The sequence below is a fragment of the Myotis brandtii genome, unplaced genomic scaffold, assembly GCF_000412655.1.
Source record: "Myotis brandtii unplaced genomic scaffold, ASM41265v1 scaffold879, whole genome shotgun sequence".
In the NCBI taxonomy this organism is placed as follows: domain Eukaryota; kingdom Metazoa; phylum Chordata; class Mammalia; order Chiroptera; family Vespertilionidae; genus Myotis; species Myotis brandtii.
Genome location: NW_005371595.1, coordinates 128,129 through 152,519, shown reverse-complemented (window position 1 = coordinate 152,519; position 24,391 = coordinate 128,129). Strand labels below are relative to the sequence as shown.

Genomic DNA, 24,391 nt, shown 5'->3' with positions numbered 1-24,391 from the left:
CTTTCCAGGGGAGCTCTGCCCTTCCCGGCTGCAAACCGTCTCACCAGCTGAGTAATTTCGCCAATTCGGGGTGGGTGTTATTAGTTTCAGCTGCTTACTCCATTAGCTCTGGGACAAGACCTGGGACGCGTCTGCCTATATCGCCGCCATCTTGCTTCTCGAGAGCCCAAAATGCCATTTTAATTGATTGTTATATCCTTTAGTAAATCATTCTCTTCATATTGGACATGGAGGTCATTTGTGGTAAATCTTGAAGTATAGGTGGGAATTAGATAGTTGGCCAAAGAAATCCAGAGAATACAAAAGCAAAAATTGTGAAAAGAATGCATGTTTGGGGAAATCACTGAAGTTCCTAAATTCTTTCTGTCACTATTTGAATATTTAAGGGGGTCACCAAGTGGCTTCTTGTTAATTTGTTCTTGAATTATATATCTTGCCCTTTTCACTCACCATGATGTGATGTGATGTTTTTTGGTAAAGAGTTCTATAAAAAACATAATAATTTAGACTTGAACTTTAGTACTTACTAATCATGTTCAGCATATTGAAGGAAATAAACTACCAGTGTATAATAAATAAAATAACAAAAAATAAAGGAACACTTTCAAACACTTTGAACAGATACCAACAATACCCAAAAAAAGGAAGAAAAAGTATAACATCCTTTTCACTTAAAATTTTAATAACTTTTATTAAGCATTTCCAGCTATTTTAATATAGACCAATTGGTAATTCCAGGTTAATGATTACTTCTTAGTATATATGTGAGCCCATAAGGTTCTCCCTTAAGCAGAACTTCTATTCTCTGATAGTTCTTCCTGAAGCAGTCTTCATTTGAGCTACTTCTTTCTTAAGCAAGTTATCTTCTTTAAGTGAAAAGTTTTCCTTTGAGCTGGAGCTGCCTTCTCTTAGCGACTGAACAAATTTGGCTTTTAAATGGACAATATTTATTTCAAACCCTTACCAACAAAGATTAGGTAGTTAAGCATGAAGCATTTCATAGCATAATTGTAAAAAGGTTTCTTCATATCACTTACCGAGTCAATAAGAACAGAACTCACAGCACCATAAAACTAAACCCCAGAACATTTGAAGAACAAAGTAGAGGAAAACAGATTGTGTTCCTTAAAAAGCATTTAAGAATGTAGTAGACGCCCTAACCGGTTTGGCTCAGTGGACAGAGCATCAGCCTGCGGACTCAAGAATGTAGTAGAGGAGCCCCAGTATGGCGCTCAGTGGTTGAGCATCGACCCATGAACCAGGAGGTCACGGTTCATTCCCAGTCAGGGCACATGCCCAGGTTGCTGGCTTGACTCCCAGAAGGGGGTGTGCAGGAGGCAGCTGATCCATGATTCTCTCTCATCATTGATGTTTCACTCTCTCCCATTCCCTTCCTCTCTCTGAAATCAATAAAAACATTTTTTTAAAAAAGAATGTAGTAGAGGAAAACAGATCTACTCTAACAGCATCGGAGTTCAATGAACTCAGCCAAATTTTAACTGAGTTTGCTCTAGGTCTAGATACTGGGAATGCAATAAGGATAAAATACAGAGGCAGTTCTTCACTGATAAGACCTTTAGGAATTCTTTAAAGAATGCTCAACCTGGGAACATAATTATTTTGACTAGATGGAGGAGATTTGGTGCCTTTTTTTTTTTTTTTTTTTTTTTTAGAAATTGTACTTATACTTGAAGAATGATATTTGTCACTTTATCAATTACTGGTGGTTTCTGTTTCACTTTTGTTCAGTTTTATGGGTTGGATTTATTTTATAATTTAGAATGTTTTAATATCTTTTAGCTTTAGGGTACTTATATAATAGAATAAGAACTCTAAAGCCATTTTAGGTAAAAGTAAATTAATTGATACTCTACGCATGTTCTAGAACCCTTTTTGGTGACGAGGAACCAACTTTATTTCCTTTAAAATTAACTTATATCTAAGGTTTCTTTAGAGCATAGAGATTTAGTATTTCCTGTTTGAAGTCCTTGAGCCAAAAGTATGATGAGGAAAATGCTGTCATGAAGTCCCTGAGATGAGGGGAAGATATGCTTTCCCTCAGAAAATTTTAGAGAATCTTTTTGGGGGTGGCCTTTGGAGCAAGAAATTTTTAAAAAAATATATTTTATTGATTTTTTACAGAGAGGAAGGGAGAGGGACAGAGAGTTAGAAACATCGATGAGAGAAAAACATTGATCAGCTGCCCCCTACCCCCCCCCCCCGGGGATGTGCCCGCAACCAAGGTACATGCCCCTGACCGGAATCGAATCTGGGACCCTTCAGTCCACAGGCCGACGCTCTATCCACTGAGCCAAACCGGTCAGGGCTGGAGCAAGAAATTTTTAATAAACACTTTAGAACCTACTAGGCTAATGTAATCTATTGATTAGCCCGTCTGGCTGAAATAAGCTTATCTAGTTACTAGTTAAATATTCTTTTCTTTGCAAAGTAACGTATTTGTTTTTTCCTTCTTTTAGCATAATTCTCCATCTAGTGATGACAGTTCAGACTACAGTCTTGATTCAGATGTCGGGCATACAGAAAGTTCCCACAAAAAAAGAACTGGTTTCTACAGGGATTATGACATTCCATTTCCTCAGGTATTGTCTTTTTTTTATTGTAATAAAATACACATAACATAAAATTTACAGTTTTAACCATGTAAACATATACAGTTCAGTAGTGTTAAGCGTATTCACAATAATCCATTTTGAGAACTTTTTCGTCATCCCAAACAGAAACTGTGTTTCTATCTACATATATATAAAAGCCTAAGCGACCATTCCACTCTTTGACCATTCGACTGGTAGCTGTGACACACACTGAGCACCGGGGGGCAGATGCTCTGACCAATAGGTTGCTGCTGGGGTCCAGCCAATGGGGAATGGGTGAGACGGACCAGACACGCCCTGGAGCCCTCCTGTGGTCTCTCCCCAGCCCTGATGGTGCACTGATGGGGTCCCTCGACCTGGCCTGCACCCTCTCGCAATCCAAAACCCCTTGGGGCATGTCAGAGAGCTGCAGGCCAGGCCGAGGGAACCCACCCGTGCACGAGTCTGTGCACTGGGCCTCTAATTAAGCAATAAAACCTCATTAGTTCCCCCCTAGCTCCTGGTAACCACTGTTCTGTCTCTATGAATTTGTCCACTCTAGGTACCCTATATAGGTGGACTCATACAACATTTGTTTTTTTGTTATTAACTTACAAATTTTTCAAGGTTCATCCATGATGCAGCACATGTGTCAGAATTTCGTTCCTTTCTAAGGCTGAATAATATTCCATTGTATGCATATACCACACTTTGTGTATTAATTCCTCTGTTGATGGCCACTTGGATTGTTTCGACTTTTTGTTGTAAATAATACTGCTGTGAACATGAGTGCTACTCATAGGAATGGAGTTTCTGATCGTATGATAATTCTGTGTTTAATTTTCTGAGGAACCACCATCCTGTCTCCCACAAAGGCTGCATCGTGTTACATTCCCACCAACAATGCATGAGGTTTTCTGATTTCTGCACATCCTTGTCAAACTTGTTATTTTCTGTGGGTTTTTTTTTTTTAATAACAGCCTTCCTAATGGGTACGAAATGGTATTCATTGTGGTTTTGAGGTATTGCTTCTTAAAAAGGGAAAAATTAAACTTTCAATTTTATTCTTTGCTTTCTGATCTTTTGCAAAGATATTTTACAAGATATATGCTTTAAAATACACCATGAATTGCTGTGCTTAGGCTGCCGTAAGAAAATACTACAGACCAAGCGGATTAAACAACAGAAGTTTATTTTCTCTCAGACTGGGGGCTGGAAGTCTAAGATCCAGGTGCTGGCAGGGTGGTTTCCTCTGAGGAAGAGGGAAGGATCTGTTTAGGCCTTTCTCCTTGGCTTGTCAATGGCCACCTTCTTGCTACTGTGTCCTCACATGGTCATCCCTCTGTGCATCACGCAACCCTGGTGTCTCTCTGTGTCTCCAAATTTCTTCTCATAAGGGCACCAGTCATAGTGGATCAGGGCCCATCCTAACAGCCTAATCACCACTTTAAAGGCCTGATCTCCAAATACAGTCACGTTGTGAGGTACTGGGGTTAGAACTTCAACATACAAATTTTGTGACATCTACCTCTTTAAGTGGAAAAATTATTTGAAGTGTTTTAAACAAAATATTTTAAGACATCATAATAAACTTCATATATATATATATATATATCTTAAATATGTTGCACTGTCTCAACAAAGTCTTCAGTATAAAAACTATTTTGTGCCAGAAAGATCAGGGCTCTCAGGAGCATTGGAGAGTGTTCACATCAGTGTGCTCCTATCTGAAAAGCCCCAGACTTTCTGAGGCCCAGTTTCTGCCAGTCTGGCTTATCTGCAAGTGCTATATTCTTTCACCTAATTTGGTTTTTCTCAGAGCATTTGAACAACTATTCATTAGAATTATTTTTACTACTAATGACAGAATTTCTAAATTAGTTCTATTTCAGCAAACATTGATGTGGTACCTAAATTTCACCATTTGCGGTTAGATTTATTTTTTAGAAATAGTCAAAAGTCATTTGGATACTCTTCCAATGAATGAAGAAATGCTCAAGATGGGCATTGCTATTTCAGAAAATATCAAGGATTGAGATTTATAAACTGTTGATTCATAGGCTGTCACTAAAAGTAATTCCAAAAGAAGAGATGCAGAATATTTTAAATAGTGGCAGAAGTACTAATAATAAGTTTATACATATCTTAAATATATATAAACTTATTTGGGGGCCACTGTGAAGGACAGGATCAGTTTGTATGTGCAAACAATAGCACATTTATTTTAAACGACTCATTTTCTTAAACAATATAGTTATTGTCATTATATCAACTATTGTATATCCCTAGAGATGCAAGAATTTTTGTTTCAAGAACTCAAAGAAATTAAGAAAAAGGATATAACATCTACAAAATTACAGGCCAAAAGTAGAATATATATGAACACCAGAGGACTTAATATATCTTCCCTTTTCCTCACCTTTGTCCAGGGCCTCCTGGTCCCTTATTTCATGTTGACAGAGATTGCCTAGGGGCCAGCTCCCGTTTGGCAGAAACAAGACGTTCTAGCAGTGTAGATGGCCTATTAACCAGCCAGCATAGTGGTAGAATTGATAGTTTTTCTCATTTCTTTTATCTTTTTTCAGTTGGGCTTTGAAAAACACTTGCTAGATCCTTGCTGGTGTGTTTTGTTCATTCAGATGATGAACATGTGCAGCCTAAGGAGACTTTTTCCTAGAGCATGAAAGGGGCTGCTTGTGGCCAGCCTGGGCTCTGACCCTCAGGAAGCCACGAGACTTCCACTGGGAAAGGAGCCCTGAGACAGGATGTTTGCCGTTGTGAAAACTAGGGAGAAGATAAAGTGAAAGCTAGGGATAATTCTTTTAAAAACTAGGAATATGAAGATTATTTTTGTGAAGGCCATGACAAATCAGAGAATTGAATTAAATTAAGACTTAAAAGCTTTTATGATAAACATCTAATCTCTAGAGAAAAATTCCTACTCACCTATTAAAAGTAGTTTTTAGTCATAAAACATTGGATATATTATTGAGGCAGTGTTATTACATTTTTATTTTAAAAAGTAGATACCATTCAACTAATTAACTTAATTTAAACAATTATTTTCTGTTTTATTTCATTGGCTTAAAAAAAATCAGAAACCATGCCTTCTGACTACCATTTTGATTTCTTTTCTGAATTTCTGAAATGCTAGACTTGAGAATAGTTTATAAATTTTAAAAATACTGCTTAAAACAAATGAAAAATCTAATACAATGTTTTCAGTATTTGAAATTTATGAGCTAATTGATTTTCTTGATTGTGTTAATTACATATTTTCTCTAATTTCTAATTACTGAAAAGAACTTAATATTTTGCTGCATTTTATTAAAAACTCATAGTCTCATGTTGGTATTCTGGCAGGGGCAGTATTTTTATATCACAGTTAAAATGTATAAACTGGTTTATCTGGATTCTCAAGTTGTAATTATAATCTTTTTTGCTCTCTTACAATAAAAAAAATTGACAGAAGATACGATAGACCTAATAAAGTGAATAGAGATAGGCTTGAATACTGTCATTAAATAAACTTCTAGGACTAAAAAGTGTGTTGTTTTCACATGCTTTAGTAAAGAAGCAATAAAGTTAATAAGGTATATTGTCATAAATAATTCTTAATGAATAGCTTATTTATGAGATATCTTTTATTTCTAGGGAAATAATCTATTTTTCAATATTAGACCTCAGATACAAATATTTTCTTAGAAAAATGTCTAAACATCATTTTTTATAAAATATAATATGCTTAAACATGTAATTTTGGAACTTTTCAATGTTAGAACAATATATATGTTTTTCTACCCCTCCCCCAAGCTATTTTACTATCTTTTCCTTATTTTCAAAAAGACGTTTTCTGTTTTTTGGAGAAGGAATTCATGTATGACAGGAATTCACATAAGTATCCTGTATGTACAAATGTTGAGACATGGGACATGGAAAGCAAAAAGTGAATAAAACATCCCAGCAAGGATCTTTGAACATTATGAAATTTAATGATATCAGAGTAGCATTTACTTTTTAACTTATTTTCAAATGGTGTCCTAGATCAGTACTAATCAAGGGGCAGAACTAATAACTGTCTCCTTCTTTCTTCCAACTTTCGGGGGGAGAAAAGAGGCCTTATGTTACTATCAATTCCTGTATGTAATTGAAAGATCCTAACAGTGGATTGTCCGTTTCCACTTAGCATGGGCACATATCAGGAAGCTACGTGACATCAAGGAGGAGTCAATATAACAAAAAATTTAAAAGTAAAGAATATGGTGAGTACAGTACCTACAGTGATGACAACTTCGGTAACTACAGTGATGACAACTTCGGTAACTACAGTCAGGAAACAGAAGAAGATTTTGACAGTCAGCTCAAACATTACAGACAAGCTAAAGAACCCTCCAGTATTGCTTTAGGATCATCATTTTTTAAAGAACCAGGGAAAAAACAAAGAATGAAAGGAATTCAGCAAGGTAAGTTTTAAATTGTCAATCTGTTTTTAATATAAGAACCTTATTAAAATAGGTAGTGATGGAGTAAAAACTTACAGTTCTTATCCCTTTTTCAAGATCAGTTTATTCATTTTTGTTTATTTTGTAGTCCTTGAGGACAAAAAAATCTATAAATATTTCAATCTGTATGAAATCTTGATATTTGAATTATAAAGATACCCTAATATTTTAAAAGTATGTAAAAGTATAAAACAATTTTCCTCTTATTTTTCCCTGAAATATACTATTATACTGATAAAAAATAATAACCTACCTTTTTCCATAGTCTCTGATGCTCTAAGTACTTATATACTTTAGACCAGTAAAGACAGAGTTCTGGGAAGCTATTCTTTCTTTGTTTATTCTCACCCGAGGATATTTTTTCCATTGATTTTTTTAGAGAGAGTGTAAGGGAGGGGAGAGAGAGAGAGAAACATCAATGTGAGAGAGACACATCGATTGCTTGCCTCCCAAGTGCGCCCCAACCAGGCCAGGAATTGAACCTGCAAATGAGGTATGTGCCCTTGACTGGAATTGAACCCACGATCCTACGCCTTAACCACAGAGCCAAACTGGCTAGGGCTGGGAAGCTATTCTTTTGTTAGGCTTTAAAATGTGGTTACCTTTGCTATGCATGTGTACTTAGGACTATGGACATATATCAAGATTGGAATTAAGAACCTAATCTAAAGAAATTTCTACAGTCATCACCTATTCATCTGCTATATTGAGACACATGGTCCCTGGGAAGGTCAGGGCAAGTTACCATAGAAAGACATGGTGGGCCCCATAAAGGTCGAAGCAAGCTTAAGAAATGTTCAGTCAGTGTGTTCGACTCAAGAAAACTGGAGCAAGATGAGGCTGAGGTTAAACAGTGGGCACCCAAACTCTGTGTATCTATCCTTTAATTGTTGTTGAGAAAAGCAGTTAGTTACAAGTAAATTTGGTTATTTCTATGGCTTTTTTTATTTCTTAGCAAAATTTAATTGAAAAATATGAAACTAGGCTTTGCTGAACTAAGGAAAAGAAATTTGACTATGCATCTGCTACTGTAATTATAGTCAAACAGTGGTGTGGAGATAACTCCACATGGGAATACCCGAATGTGGAGGCCTCTTCATCCCTTCCCACTGAGGTTTTCCATCAGGCTCTTGCTGTTTGTGCTGTTAATGAACTGAGTGATACATTTATTCTTGACATTTGTTTTCTCCTGGATTATGGAAGGAATATATGGCCAAATGCAGAAAACTTTTCCTATGTGTAGACAAGATAATCCAGCAAAGATCAAACTTAAAATAATTTTAATCCCTACTTCCAGAGATAATTACTTGAACATTTTTGGTGTACTGTACATTCTTTTAGAATTTTTCTGACAATTATTTTTAACAAAAACTATTTATACTGTGGTAATTTATTCCCCACCCCCCTTAACTTCTTATGTTAATGAGTAGCTTTTAATGCCTGCATTCTAATCAAAGTAAATATACCATAATTTGTCTAACAAATTGTTAGGTTTGTTTGATGTAAATTGTTTGAGATTTAAGTTGCACCCAGTTTTTTAAAATTCTGTGATTAATCTTGCATATTTATACATATATCAGAAAACATCTTGGCAAACATATTTCTTAGGAATAAATTCTGAAATGTAGAATTGAGTCAAAAGACATAGCCACACATTTGAAGATTTTTGATTCATATAGCAAGGTGATATCCAAAAAAGTGATGTGCCTGTTTAAAAAAGTGATGATCCCTGCTAGTGTGTGAAAATGCCAAACTCTCCAAGTCCCTACACACAATATTCTTTGAGGTGAAAATTGGTATGTTATTTTTTTAATTTTAATTTCTTTTAATGAGATAAAACTTTTTATTCGCATATTTATTGGCTATTTTGTAGGTTTAAGGTCATTAGAAAATGTATTAGTTCAATATGACTTTGGTAAAATAAGAAATAATTTTGTATTTTAACTTCCTACCCTAATAAATACTTTTTGCTATTTGGCTATCTTTTTAGATGCTTTTAAATAGCAAGTTTTTCAAAAGTAAAAGACAAGTCGCCCAGCTGGCGTGCTCAGTGGTTGAGTGTCAACCTATGAACCAGGAGGTCACAATTCGAATCCAGGTCAGGGCATATGTCCAGGTTGTGGGCTCAATTCCTAGTGTGGGGTGTGTAGGAGGTCATCGCTCAGTGATTCTCTCTCATCATTGATGTTTCTATCTCTCTTTCCCTCTCCCTTCCTCTCTGAAATCAATAAAAAATATATATTTTTTTTAAAGTAAAAGACAGAAGTTTTACTTGGAAATATATGTGCTATGTACTCAAAATTATCAATAGAAACTCAATTCACTATAAATTAACCACTAATACCTACAGTGTCTTCCATAGAGATGAATATAATATTTAATACTCTGAAAAACTGAAAGTCTTGTTAATTGCTTTTTCTAAAAAAAAATTGAAAAGAATGAAGCTGGATTTGACTTCTCCATCCATGTACATCCTTGTTCCTTGTCTTCCTTAATGTTGTTAACATCCCTTAAGAAACAAAAGAGCCCTGGCATGGTGGTTCAGTTTGTTGGAGCATCATCCTGTATACAAAAAAGGTTGGGGTTCAATCCCATACAGGTCAGGGCCTGTATGAGAGGCAACTGACCAATGTTTCTCACATCAAAGTTTCTCTCTCTTCCTTTCTCTGTCTAAAAAATCAATGAAAACATATTCTTGGGTGAGGATTAAAAAACAAAATAAAAGTATAAGAAGCAATGCCCAGAAAGTTTTAAAATGTAAAGATTGAAATAATTTTTTTCATTGAATTTAGAGGAGAAAAATGCACTGTACATTATAAACTGTTAAAAAATAAGGTGTTGCCCTGGCCGGTATGCTTAGTGGTTAGAGCATCAGCCACACACTGAAGGGTCTTGGGTTTGATTCCCGGTCAAGGGCAGGTATCTGGGTTGCAGGTTCGATCCCGTGCCCTGGCCAGGGTGCGTGCTGGAGGCAACCAAGGGATGCTCTCTCTCTCTCCCCCTCCCTCCCTCCCCTCCCTCCTTTCCTCCTTTCCTACCACTCTCTCTAAAAGCACTGGAAAAAAAAATATCCTCAGGTGAGGATTAACCAAAAAACAACAACCAAACAGCTGTTTCCAATAAACTAATATATTGACAGGTGTATTGTTTTTCTATAGTATTTGAAGTACATTTTAACTTTTTTAGGTACTGAACAGAGGCTTAAAAGTTTTAATGTTGGTCGTGGACGAGGTTTGCTGAAGAAAATCAAACGCAAAGACCGTGGGGGAAGAGTCAGTAAAGGGCCCAGTATGTATTCAGGAATGGATGACTTTCAAGAGGTACTGAGTTTATACATGAGAAGATTAGCTTCTCCATCATTTAACCTATTTGGCTACAAATAAAGCATTCGATTTTAATGCTACTTTTCTAGTAAAATGAATCATTCTTAGTTCAGATCAAATTAATATAAATAAATTCCAAAAAAGTAATTGTTTTTTAATTAGTTATGATTATAATATAGAGATGCAAATTTAGGTGACTTTGAAATAATACTGATATGTTTGAAAGCAGTTCAAAATAACAGTGATATATTTGGAAAGCAAAAACATGTTCTGTTAGTTCTCTGTTGGGCTTTCCTTTCCTAGGAGTTGTCTTCGCCAGATGCAGATGGCAATAAAATGGTAATAGCTCAATATGTAGCAGGCCAAGAAGAGAGACAGTAGTAAATTAGCTAACTGAAGTTGAAAGCATTAAAAGAGAAGAAAAGGAAATATAAATGGTTGGAAAGATGAATTTATGAACTACCCATATGGTAGATAGCAAATAAATATATGTTAACTTGAACTCAGATGTGTACATTTCAACTGTGTAGCTACTTTCTGTAGTCTGTATTCTGCCCACAGATCCAGTGAGGTCTGACTGAATTCACAGATAAGGGTGGGTTATAAAGCTGCAACCTTAGTTGAGAGCAAGGGGATAGCAATATATTATAATTTAAAATGCTTGGTTTTCTGATCTCTGGGCTTAAAGATAATGGGTAAAGATTTCTTAATATGTACTCCTTAAGATACTACTTAGGGAAATGTTAGTAAGTGTGGCCTAAAAAAGGAAGTTGAGGCCCAGATAAATTTGTGAAACTCTGCACATACCACTCTTCCCTTAGGATTCTCAGTCATCATTGACATATTGAGGGCTCTGCTCAGGTTAGGCACAAATAAGCCTGTTCGTGTTCTGTGGAATAGTAACTTTGAACATTATAGACTGTTAAAAATCTTTTTGGGTGATTCTAACCTGTCTGTCCATCTTCTGTACCAGTTGACCTCCAGAATGTGCTGCACACCCTAGACCAAATTAGTATGAATACTTTCTAAGTAAGCCTTCTTTTACATGCATTACCTACCCTATACCTGGGAAAAAATAGCTTCCAGGAAAGCATGGCTTCAAGCAACTTTCTGCCTGTCTCTGTGAGCTTCAGTTTGCTAAAATGAGAATACATACAGTATTAAATTAACTGTAAGGGCCCCTTCAAGCTAACATTTTAGATGTTTACAGACCTGGCCTACAACTAAAAGATGCTTTGTCATGTAATAGAAAATCAGAATAAATTCTTTTTCAGTCATCAGATTTAGACTATTTTTTTGTTTATCGAGATTAAAATATGTCATTGACTGTCCATTTATTGGTTGTCATGAGAGATTTCTTTTTGTGATCTTGGAAACAAGGGTGAGAGTGCTCATGTTCAGACCCATCCAGGGTTGGGTGGATATGCTGAGTGGCTGGCATAGATCCACTTCCATCCTAGTCTTTTGAGGAAGTATAAGAGCCCCAGAGGCCAGATAAGTTCGGGAATACCTGCACATCTACACTAATTTCTTGAAAACTCAAGGGTACAGAACAAGCAAACTTTTCCTGGATTTTAAAGACTTACTATTTATTCTGTTGGCCATAAAATTCTTAAAATTGTTTAGTCTTTATGGTAGCTATTAAATTTTCTATAAATATGTGTTCTTTTCCTGGTAGATCCTTCCATTTCCCCTTCCTTATATACTTTTAAAAATCTTTTATGCTTTTGTTCGTTGTACCAATATAATACATGCTTTAGAGTAAATTTAGAAGACCCAGTAGTGGGTTGGGTTTTCTTCTCTCCCTTCACCTTTCCCTTCTCTCCCTCTTTCTTGAGTTTGTGTTTTCTTAAGAGATGTATGAGTTACTGCAGAGCTGCTAATGTGCCATGTGACTTTTGGTAAATCACTAACTTCTCTAATCTGCAGTTGTCATTATCTGTCCAGTGAGGGTGATAAACCGGTGACTTCTGCCGTCCTTTCAGCTTTTACTTAATAAGAGGACATTTGTGATCCTTCTGTAGGCTCAAACTTAAAAGATCAGATCTTCTGGGCACTTTATTTTGTGCTAAAATTGTATTTGTTAAAGTTGCTTAGGTTTTCTAGAATACCTTGATTATAGTTAGAGTTCTCATAGTTATGTATACTGAGATATATTCAACTCATTTAAGCAGAACTAAACTGGAAAACAAAACAAAAACTACAATCCTCTATTAAAACACCGAGGCATATCATTAGAAAGTAACATAGACTGACAGAAAGAGACAAAATGAGAGTACATACAGTTAAATTAATAAAGCCTAAGTACTACTTGGTGCATTTTTAGGGGGTTCTTTGATGATAATCACTAGATATTTTTACTGTTTAATTTCAGAGTATATTTCTCAGGTTGGCTCGCTGGCTTTGCATAATGAATTCTCTTCAGCTGTCTATTTCATTATAGCCACGATTCTTTATACAGATGGCATATGTGAGCTGGTCATTTATATCTAATTTTTCTAAGTGAGCCAGAAATAGAAAATGTTTGTAAGTCAAATTTACATAGATTTAAGATATTTTCAGTGATATGTAAGAGTAAAGTATACACAATTTTATTCTCTCCTGGGGCAATTTAGGTATACTTATATTTTTAAAAAGAACCTCAAGGATTATGTTTTCTTGATATTGTGCTTTTTAAAAGAATTCTTACAGTAAAATGGATATTTCTGCTCTGAGCATTGAGGATCAGGTGTAAATCTGGCCATCTGTTGCTCAAAGTGTTTGCTTTGAGGCAATTTCCTATTTCAGTAGATTGTGCAATATTGTTCTCTGTCTTCTAGTAAATTGAGGGAAAAGGGAACTGGAATCATATCAGGAGAGCAAATAGTCACTGCACTTCTATGGTGCGCCAGGCACACACATGAGGGGCGCTCAGTGAACAGTGCTGCTTCATGGCCACATGAATGGCCGTCCTTAGCACGGCCAAGCCCCATCCCCTGTCGTGAATCAGTCTTCCTGTACTCACAGAAGTCAAGTTGGCACCTGAGGAGAACAAAGGAAAACATAGGGCTGTGAGATTTGCCATCATACACTTTTTTCCTTAATTTTTTAAAATTTATAAATTAAAGGTAATACATCCTCACTGAGGATTTTTTTCTCTAAAGAAAGTACAAAATAATCTAATTTTTAAGAGATTCATCTAGAGACATACACTATTAAATGTGGGGGTATATTTTTTTGTTTTTTATTTTTATTATAAAATTGGGATTCATTTTGGATGTGTAGAATGTTTCTAGGGTTTTTGTTTTGTTTGGTGTGGTGGTTTTTATATATATTTTTTTACTATGTAAGTAATTCTGCCATTGTTATATTTATGAATAAATCTTTGTGTTCCTTCCTGATAATTCCTTTAGAATAATCCTATAAAGTACAAATTCTGTGTCAAACAATATGGAAATTTTAAGTCTTTTATAACATACCTATCAACACTATATTTTATTGTTTCTTTGCCAAAATGGAGTATTATTGTTAATTTTCAAGCTTTTCATAATTTTATGCTTTAAAATGTAGTTATACATTCTCCTTAAAATAGAAATAGGGTTCTTTGCAACCACTAGTAGCATACGCTGTTCACTAGAAGCATATCTCTCTCCGAATAAATGAGTAACCTCAGAATGTCCCATCTTGCCCACTTTTAATAATGAATTTGAACTGCTTTCCAGATTCATTTGACTGTACATTTTAATACCTATTTAATATATGTTGCACTTAAATAAAAAATTTTTCTTGCAGTATAATAAACCAGGGAAAAAATGGAAGGTGATGACTCAGGAATTTATTAATCAGCACACAGTGGAACACAAAGGAAAACAAATCTGTAAATACTTTCTGGAAGGGAGATGTATTAAGGTAAATTCAGAGGAGTATCATAAATCATTTCACTTCCAAAATGCTCTTTGAAATTTAAACCTTTTTTGGGTGTGTTTTTTTTTCATTTCTCATTTAGTTGTAATAAAACTGGTTCTTCACAATGTATCTAATGGAAATACTATACATCAGAACTCATTTAATTATATTTTGGGATATTGATGTAATTTGTTGAAATTAGATTTTATTTAATAAACACACTGCTGACTGTGTGGCAAGTCCTGTTCAAAGTGGATTACTAATATTAAATGTTTGAATCTTTATAGCAACCCTAGAAAGTGGTTACTATTACTGACCCATTGTAAGCACGGCCACACCAGATGGTTAAATTAGTCCCCATAGTAGCTCAGCTAGACATGGTGAGTGGGCAGATGCCCCTGAGCCTGCACTGTGCTGCCTTTGCACATACTAGTAGCCACACCCACCATCTTGGGCAAAAACTCTTAAGGAATTGTTTGGATTATTAGCTCATTATTTAAAGACTGAAGATATAACCGTAGTTCCGCTATGAAATGCCATGGAGAAAATTCAATTCAATTGTTTCTTTTTTTCTCTTTGTTTCCTCCTTTCTTTTCTTTTTGGAACAGGGAGATCAATGTAAATTTGATCATGATGCAGAGTTGGAGAAGAGGAAAGAGATCTGCAGATTTTATTTACAAGGATATTGTACGAAAGGGGAGAACTGCATTTACATGCATAATATCCTTTACTGAAAATATGTTAACCAAAATATTGAGGTTTGAAAAAATCATTGAGGGTTTGAAAAATCCTAAGTACAACCTAGAAAGCCTAGTTTGATTTTAAATTTAAAACAACACATTACACAAACTAAGTTTAGTCAGCCTTTGTACTTTAGAAGGGCAAGCTGAGTTTTTGTCTTTAGGGAAATGAAATAAATAACATCCCTGTGGAGAAAAATCTGTGAAATAAAGGTACTTTGTATTTAATATACACTTATATGTATTTCAGTAGCATGGGTTCCTGAAAGAGTTGGCAAAATACAGGGTGTCCCTAAAAAATGTATACATGCTTTAACAGCTGATAGCTCAATTTTGAAAATGAAATGTATTTTAATAAATACTGTCTTTATAATTATTCAAAGTGTGTGTCTACATTTTTGGGGATACCCTGTATTTATGTTATGACTTTATTATTTTTACTTAGGTTCATAAGTAATAAATTATCATTGTTAAACATTATAAAATCAGTCTCATCAAATCTTACCCCTAATTATCACTGTATATTCTTCCTCAGTTCTTTCTTTAGAAATCTATACATCTAATTTGTACACCTGCCCCCATTCAAATTGGTATTTCACTATATGTTTATAGTTCTTTAAAATATATATATATATGTATATGTGTGTGTGTGTGTGTGTGTGTGTGTGTGTATAGAGAGAGAGAGAGCAAGAGAGAGAAAAGCTGGTTTTTCACTGCCTTTGATGACTAATGGAGCCTTTCTCCCTCAAACTGAAACTCCATCTTTATTATGATGAAATGTTATGTGTATGGTTTTGTTCTAGAGTTTCTGTTTGGCCCCATGGTCTGTTCATCTTCCTATCTCTGCTGCTTTGATGAGATTATTTCCGCCTCACCAGTACACTTGATATTTGGTAGATTCTCATGTTTATTTTTCCAGATATAATTTAAAATAGTCTTGTCTAGTTCAAAAATAATGTAAAAGAAGAAAGTAAAAAATTCCTGATATCATTGATCTAAATGTAAAGATAAAGCCATACAAATACCAGAGGAGTGTGTGGATGGGTTCCTTTATACTCCAGAACAGAAGTATGACTTAAAATCCAGAAGCAATGAGAGAAAAGACTGAAAAATTGACAGTATAAATTTTTTTAATTTTACATACAAATATCTGACATAAGCCAAGTAAAAGATAAATAATAAAATGGGAAAAGTTGTTTGCAACTTAATATCACAAAAAGTTTGATATATGAGCTTCTAAAAATTGAGAAGAAAAATGGGACAAGACATACAGATAATTCATAGAGAGAAATGCAAATGATCCAAAACATGAAAAGATGCTCAATCTTATCTATATAAAAAGCTAATATGCAAAGTGTTCCCTCAGGAGTTCGACTGGGAAACTGGGAGTTGAATCACTTGCTGTGATGTGTGCTGACCACCAGGGGGCGGCGTGGAAAGAAGGGAGGCCCCAGCCGGCAGCCAGCAGCCACTAAGGACCATACCTGTGCATGAATTTCATGCACTGGACCTCTAGTTCATAATAAGAGAAATGCAATTTATGCCCAAGATACCATTTGCAGTTACTGGATTTGCAAAAATCCTTCCTCCCCTCCCCCCCCCAAAAAGGGACAGCAAAGATTGTTAGCAAGGCTGTGATAAAATAGACACCCTCAGACTTTGTTGGCAGGAATTCGAAATGGGGCCACCCTTGTGGAGAAGAGCAGGGCTGTGTTGGCACAATTACACACGACTTCACCCTCTGACATAGATCCTACCATTTTGCATATTTTGGTGAATTAATAGATTTGGGCAGTGATTACTGATGGCTATTAAAACCATTAGATGAAAAGTTGATGAGAAATTTTGTAATTGATGAATGGGACTGACAACACCTGCTCCAACCCATCAGCCTGAACATTAAAAAGAAACAACTGGGCATCAAATGCCTCTTGATGCAATCGGGAGTATTTATTTTAACATCAATGACAAATATTAAAATTAACAAATAAATGATTCCCATCTAATAAAGAGGAAATATGCTAATTGACCCTCACACCATCGCAAAGATGGCAGTGCCCACAGCCAATAAGGAGGGAATATGTTAATTGACTGCCACGCCCTCAAAGATGGTGGCGCCCACAGCCAATAAGGAGGGAATAGGCTAATTGACTGCCACGTCCTCAAAGATGGCGGCGCCCAGTCCCCTCAATCCCGCCACTCAGGGCCGGCCCGAGGCACAAGCAAGACTCAGATGGTGGCTGCCCAGCTGCCCAGGGCCAGCCCGAGGCACAGGTAACCAGGGCCGGCCAAGGCTTGCACTGCCAGCAGTGGCAACAGCAGAGGTGTGATGGGGGCGTAGCCTTCCCCTGATCACTGGGTCACCTCCCACCCCTGAGGGCTCCTGGACTGTGAAAGGGATCAGGCTGGGCTGACGGACTCCCCCACCCAGTGCATGAATTTCATGCACCGGGCCTCTAGTATAAAAATAAAAGGGGAGGGGAACTGCTATAGATCAATTAAAGAACTTGAGATATATGTTAACCAGATGCAATTTGTGGACCATGTTTGGATCTTAATCTAAACAAAGCAGTTATAAAAAGAGCTTTTTTTGAAACAGTCTAAAATATTTGTATATTGACAGGGTAGTAGATAAAATTAAAGTATTAATTTTTCATATTAATGATAGGTTGTGATTATTAAGAAAATATTCCTTATCTGTTTGAAATAAACATGGAAATATCCACAGATTAAATGTGTTTGGAATATGCTTTGAATACTCCAGTGTTTTTTGACGGAGAGGTCTGAGGAGAGTATGGGGGTGGCATAGATCTCACAAAATTGCCAGGTGATGAAATTGAACTTACACGGGCAGTCTGAGGGAGCTAATTGTATTATTTGCTTTCCTTTGGTATATGTTTGATAATTTTCAAGTTAACTTTTTAAAAAATTCCAAGTAATCTCATTCTTCAGGAATAATTATGCTAACAATATGGCATAAAGTCTTTTGGATTTTTTTCTACAACTGGATGTATGCATTTGTGAATGGATGGATGTATACATTTAAACATAATTTTTCTAAAAATGTAATCGAGCTATGTTGTGAAGGTTGTATCTTTAACATTTACTTCATATGGATTCTATTTTGATATATGATGTGCATTAAGGACCTAATGTTTTCCAAATGGTTAACTCATTGTCTCATTTTCAGTGAATTAAAATGGCACCTTTACCAGAGCCTAAATTTCCCTGTATGCACAGTTCAGCTTCTATACTACTATTTGACCAGTCCCCTCTATAAGAGTATGGTTAATAATTAGTAAGGCAAACAATCTTCCTTTCCTGATTAAAATGTTCTAATAAATATGTTTTATTCAAGAAAAAGAAAACAGCCTGGCCAGGTGGCACAATGGTTGAGCATCAACCCAGGAACCAAGAGGCTGCTGGTTCGATTCCCCGTCAGGGCACATGCCTGGGTTGCAGGCTCAATCCTCAGTACAGTGTGTGCAGGAGCAGTCAGTCAGTGATTCTCTCTCATCATTGATGTTTCTCTCTCTCTCTCTCTCTCTCTCTCTCTCTCTCTCTCTCTCTATCTCTCTATCTCTCCCTCTCCCTCTCCCTTCAATAAAAATATATTTTTAAAAAAGAAAACATTTTTTCAGATCTGACATATTTCTTCAGAAACCAGACACCTTATTACTCTGTTTCTAAATGCTTTCAGTCTATCCTTACAGTTTTCCCCACAGTCATACCATCTGTAAATATGATAATTTATATCTCCTGTTTTAATTGTATTGGCTACATGTCCAGAATAATGTTAAATAGTGGTGATTATGGCAGACATAGTACACAATTTTAATGATAATGTCCTTTTGCTTTAGCTTGTGGCTATGGTTTTAAGGTAGATTTTTTAAAAATCAAGTTAAGTATATTCTTACTTTACTAAGAGTTTTTTAAATCAAATGAGGACTTTGAATTGTATTAGTCGCCATTTGCACTTGCTAAGATAATCGTGTAATTTTTTCTTTTGAACTTATCAGTGTGATGATTATAGTAATAAATTTCCTAAAACCATCCAGGAATTCCCTCTGAACATATGCCATGTGAAATTGATATATTTTTCACCATACTTCTAGAGTTAATATTTTTTTTAGAATTTTGTCTCCAAAACCTTAGGTGACTACCCTTTAAGTCAGACTAGCCTGTAGCTCTCATTGTTGGGTTAACTTTAACATGACATATCAAGCCTGTTATTCTTCATAGGTATGAGTTCTTGCTATAAAATGTATTTGTTCTGCATAATACTTTATTGTGGAAAGTAACAGGGCTTGCATAAACATTATAAATACTATAACTATTATATTTCTTTTAAAATTGTTTTCTAGTTTTAATAGAGTAAGAGATTTTAAATTTTTTGAATATTTTGCAGCATAACTAAAATATTTCATCTTAAATTATCTGATGTGATTATAGAAAATTCAGTACAATACAGTGGGGCCTTGACTTACGAGTTTAATTCGTTCCGATACCGAGCTCGTTAAGGAGCTCGTTAACTCAAATTACTCTGTCAACTCAATGCAAAAAATCAGCCGAGAGACAGCTGGTATCTCAAAAAACTCGTTAGTCGGGACACTCATAAGTCAAGGCCCCACTGTATATAATTATGGAGTCTTATTGATTCAGCACAGTTATGTTTTTTGGCTTAAAAATATTAGAATTTTATTTTATTTGGTCTGTTCCTTAATATTTTTATTTACATGAATTTCCATGCAAGTTCTATCATAGTGGAGCAAAATGTTACCAAGGAGACAAGTGTAAATTTTCACATGATGATTTGACAAAAGAAACGAGGAAACTTTTGGACAAAGTAAGTAATGTTTTTGTTCCTTGATTGTTAAGTCTCTCTACAGATTCATTTGACTTGAATCATGTTTTATAAAACTGCTCATGAGTCAGGGATTTGTTATTTCATGTTTCATTAATACAGTGTTTTAGAAAAGCAGAATATTGGACTAGGAATTAAGAATCTTTTATTCTCATCCTTGTTTTGCTGTTAAAAAGCTAGTTTACTTTGAGAAATATCCTTTACCTCTTTGAACTTCATTCTCTTTATGAAAATGAGTTTGTGTGTGACCCATGCAGCTTAATGTTATATTTTCTTATTAATAGAACTAATTTACTGAACTCTTCACAATGTTAAACGTGAGGAAGATAGTTTGTTTTTATGTGGTAATCTTTGCCAATTATTTTCAGGTGTTGAACACTGAAGAGGACCCCACAAATGAGGATGAAAGAGAGTTAGAGGAACTTAGGAAGCGCGGCATAACCCCTCTTCCCAAACCACCTCCAGGAGTGGGGCTCCTGCCAACCCCAGCAGAGCACTTTCCCTTTTCTGATCCTGAAGATGACTTTCAGACAGATCTCTCTGATGATTTCAAGAAAATCCCATCTCTTTTTGAAATAGTTGTAAAACCTACTGTGGACTTAGCACATAAGATTGGGAAGAAGTAAGTTAACATTTTCAAAAACGGTGGCATTTTCTCCCTAGAAATACTTATTAAGAAACTAACTTGTGTCCATGTTAATCGTGTGCGTAAGATCAGGTAGAGATAGCAGCTGTCTAGCACACACCTGATTGCTTCTTCCCACATCCTCCTGCCTGTCCTCTGCTGCCTCCTCTTGGCTTTCTCTATAGAATCCTGAGCCAGCTTCAGAACCTCCTCACAGTGATGAGGACTAGAAGAGAACCAGTCAAAACATTTATCTCTGGGTGATGGGATTAGGGGTGTTTCTTATTTGTCTTTGTACTTTCTGCATTTTTCAAAAGCAGTAATGAATATGATTTTAGAACAACTGTTAATAAGCAGCAACTTAGAAAACTATGGGCTAAAACACAGGCAGGATGCACATGTTGGTCCTTCCAGTTACTATAGGTAATATGAAATAAATGCCTTCTTAGAAAACACATGTAACCATTTAAAAATGTGACATTCTTGTTTTCCTCTTTTCTTTGAACTAAGAAATATTATTCTTTCTGTCTACAGACCACCAGCATTTTATAGCAGTGACTCGCCACCAGGACCACAATATCAGGAAAGCAGCCCACATCCTCAGCATATCTACAGTTCTGGGTCAAGTCCAGGTCCCGAACCTAATATGTCTCAGGGACACAGTATTCCTGTGATGCACTCAGGCTCCCCTAGACATCATCCATGTGCAGGACCTCCTGGCCTACCAGTGCCACAGAGCCCACCTTTGCCACCCGGTCCACATGGAGCTGGAGTAATTGTTCAACCAGATGCACCTTTGTCAGTACCAAGTATGAGTGGTGCTTACCATTGTCCGGGCTTTCCAGAACACATGATGAAAGTACCCAGAGAGAATCACGGTTCTCCAGGCTCATCACACCTGCAAGGTTCTGGTGAAATGCAGCTCAGCACCAGTTATGAGTCCCTACAAAACCCCGCTGAGTTTTATGAGAATTACTATTCTCAGCATGGTGCACCTAATTTTCAGCCACCCAGTAACTCTAGTGGTAAGTGTACCTTTCAGAATAACTCAAGCTAAATATTTAGAGTCCTATCTTTCATTAAAAGGATAATAAGTATGTTTTAAATAAAGCTACGTGAAAACAAATAAATAAATCTAAGTAAAATGTGATGAAATTGAGACCTTAAATATGTTTTAACTTTCTTTTGTTAATTCCCACCCGAAGATATTTTTTCCACTGATTTTTAGAGAGTGGAAAAGAGAAAGGGAGGTAGAAAGAGAAAAACATCAATGTGAGAGAGACACATTGATTGGTTGTCTTCCAACCAGGGTCAGGATCAAACCTGCAACCCATGCACATGCCCTTGACCAATAATGAAACCCGAGACCCTTCAGATCATGGACCCATGCTCTAACCACCGAGCAACACCAGGGAAGGCTTTAAATTTAACCAAACATTTTTAACAATAGAACTTTAGATAACTTCTAAAAATATTTACAATCACATAATTTTCTAATCAAATGTGATTATTAGTAGGGCTTCAATTTCTTATAACTCACAGTGGTACTCTCTCGTGGAATACTGTGCTTGAATCAATGTCTGTTTCTTTATTATGTGCAGATGGGATGTGGCATGATGAGTTTGCTCAGCATCAGCCTCCCATTGTTCAAGACTCACCTAACCGAGGGAGTGGGTGTGATGGCAGCGGCAGCATGACAGGCCATGACCCCCTGCCTGCACCAGGCCTCCTCCCTGCAGTGCAGAGAGCTCTTTTTGTCAGACTTACTCAGAAATACCAAGAAGACGAAGAACCAAGCAGCACCCACCCTCAGAGGGCACCCAGCAAAGAAGAAGGTATGTCATGTTATTTTTTCATAATGCTGCAAAGAATATTGTCATACAAGCATCTGAGTCCATGTTTTTGTGGGTTTTTAAAAAATATATTTTTATTGATTTTTTACAGAGAGGAAAGGAGAGGGATAGAGTTAGAAACATCGATGAGAGAGAAACATCGATGAGCTGCCTCCTGCACACCCCTTACTGGGGATGTGCCGGCAACCAAGGTACATGCCCCTGACCAGAATCGAACCTGGGACCTTTCAGTCCGCAGGCCGATGCTCTGTCCACTGAGCCAAACCAGTTAGGCTGAGTCCATGTTTTTAATTCTTTTGGAATATACCGAGGAGTGGACTTGCTGGGTCATTTGATAACTATATGTTTAACTTTTTGAAGAACCACCAAATTTTTCCACAGTGGCTACATCATTTTACATTCCCACCAGCAATGTAGGAGGGTTGCAATTTCACTATATTCTCACCTATACTTATTATTTTCTCTTTTTGAAATTATTTTAGCCATCCGTGTAGGTGTGAAGTGATACCTCATTATGATTTTGATTTGCATTTCCCTAGTGGATATGTCACATGTTATAATACAGCATCTCACAACCTGTTTGGGTCACAGTTCCTAAAATGGTCTTAAATAGGTTAAAGTTTGAAAAAATGAGTTTCTCTGAACTATCTCTCATATTTCCAGCTTACTTCATAGCTCCTCTCTTGGGGATTGTTTGTGGTTTCCATGCCATCGGTATATTAGCAATTAATTGCAGGGGGGTTGACTTGAACCAGTGATTAGATCTGAAATTAGAGTGCAAGGCCTAAGTGAGCAGACTTGCTATTTATTGGGCCTTTTTATTTTGGAAGACAATAAATAGAAAAGGAACAAGACACCTTTCAATTCAGGAATTTTGACTTCTAGACCAAGCTCAAAACAATTCAGTTATTAGAGGAATGTTTATGGGCATAGACTATACACTTCAGATTCTGCTATATTATTTATATATACTAGAGGCCCAGTGCACGACATTCGTGCACTGGGGAGTGTGGGGGTTCCTCAGCCTGACCTGCACCCTCTCCAATCTGGGAGCCCTCAGGAGAGCCCTCTCCAATCCGGGAGTTTCTGTCTGTCTGTGCAATCATATGAGCGAATTGTCTGAGACCCCAACTCAGTTTGGTTTGTTGCTCACAGAATAATAGAGGCATATTTTTTTCCTTTGCTTCATTGGTAGAGATTTCCTGGAAGTTTTAGGATATTTTCCCTTTAATTTTTCTTAGACACTCTGATTTTACTTATGTCTCTGACCTTTGCTTTCCCTCCATCCCCCACCGCAACAGCAACTTGCTCCAGGCTCACTTTGCTCTGCAGTGGTTCTCAACCTTCCTAATGCCGCAACCCTTTAATACAGTTCCTCATGTTGTGGTGACCCCCAACCATAAAATTATTTTCGTTGCTACTTCATAACTGTAATTTTGCTACTGTTATGAATCGTAATGTAAATATCTGCTATGCAGGTTGTATTTTCATTGTTCACAACCCACAGGTTGAGAACCGCTGCTAGTGTCTAGGAGATCCGTCTGCCACCAGAACTACAATTCCCAGCATTCCTGATGCTCCCCTCGCTCTTGGTTTTCCCTTCCTGCTCTGTCTCCGTTCCATGGCCTCCTACTCTGCCAAGTCCTCCAAGCCGCCAGCTCTCCCTCTCTGTCTGGCGGCTTGGGGAGCCAATTTCCCCAAGCCGCTCCACTCTCCAATGGCTCTCCCATTCTGCTCTCCACCCGGCGCCTGTGTATGCAAATTAACCTGCCATCTTTGTCAGGTTAATTTGCATACTCACTCCTGATTGGCTGGTGACCGTAGCGGAGGGATGGTCAATTTACATGCTTCTCTTTTATTATCTACACTAATAAAAGAGAAACATGGTAATTAGCGTACGACCGCTACCCTTTTCATTGGCTAATCAGTGAGTATATGCAAATTAACTGTCAGCCAAGATGGCGGCCGGCAGCCAGGCACTGAAGCGAGCACAAGGCTTGCTTGCTGC

General features: G+C 36.7%; 1 protein-coding gene across 1 annotated transcript in view; it reads left to right on the top strand.

Annotated features, from left to right (window-relative positions):
• The window catches only part of ZC3H6 (zinc finger CCCH-type containing 6), a 59,668-nt gene that overhangs the window by 27,311 nt on the left and 7,966 nt on the right, over nucleotides 1–24,391 (top strand). Inside the window, exons 3-11 of the mRNA XM_014532317.1 lie at nucleotides 2,478–2,600; nucleotides 6,778–7,054; nucleotides 10,280–10,413; nucleotides 14,188–14,304; nucleotides 14,910–15,021; nucleotides 19,778–19,887; nucleotides 20,274–20,527; nucleotides 21,065–21,555; nucleotides 22,132–22,365. Of these exons, the coding sequence (XP_014387803.1) occupies nucleotides 2,478–2,600; nucleotides 6,778–7,054; nucleotides 10,280–10,413; nucleotides 14,188–14,304; nucleotides 14,910–15,021; nucleotides 19,778–19,887; nucleotides 20,274–20,527; nucleotides 21,065–21,555; nucleotides 22,132–22,365 (1,852 nt within the window). The remainder of the gene's footprint in view (nucleotides 1–2,477; nucleotides 2,601–6,777; nucleotides 7,055–10,279; nucleotides 10,414–14,187; nucleotides 14,305–14,909; nucleotides 15,022–19,777; nucleotides 19,888–20,273; nucleotides 20,528–21,064; nucleotides 21,556–22,131; nucleotides 22,366–24,391) is intronic.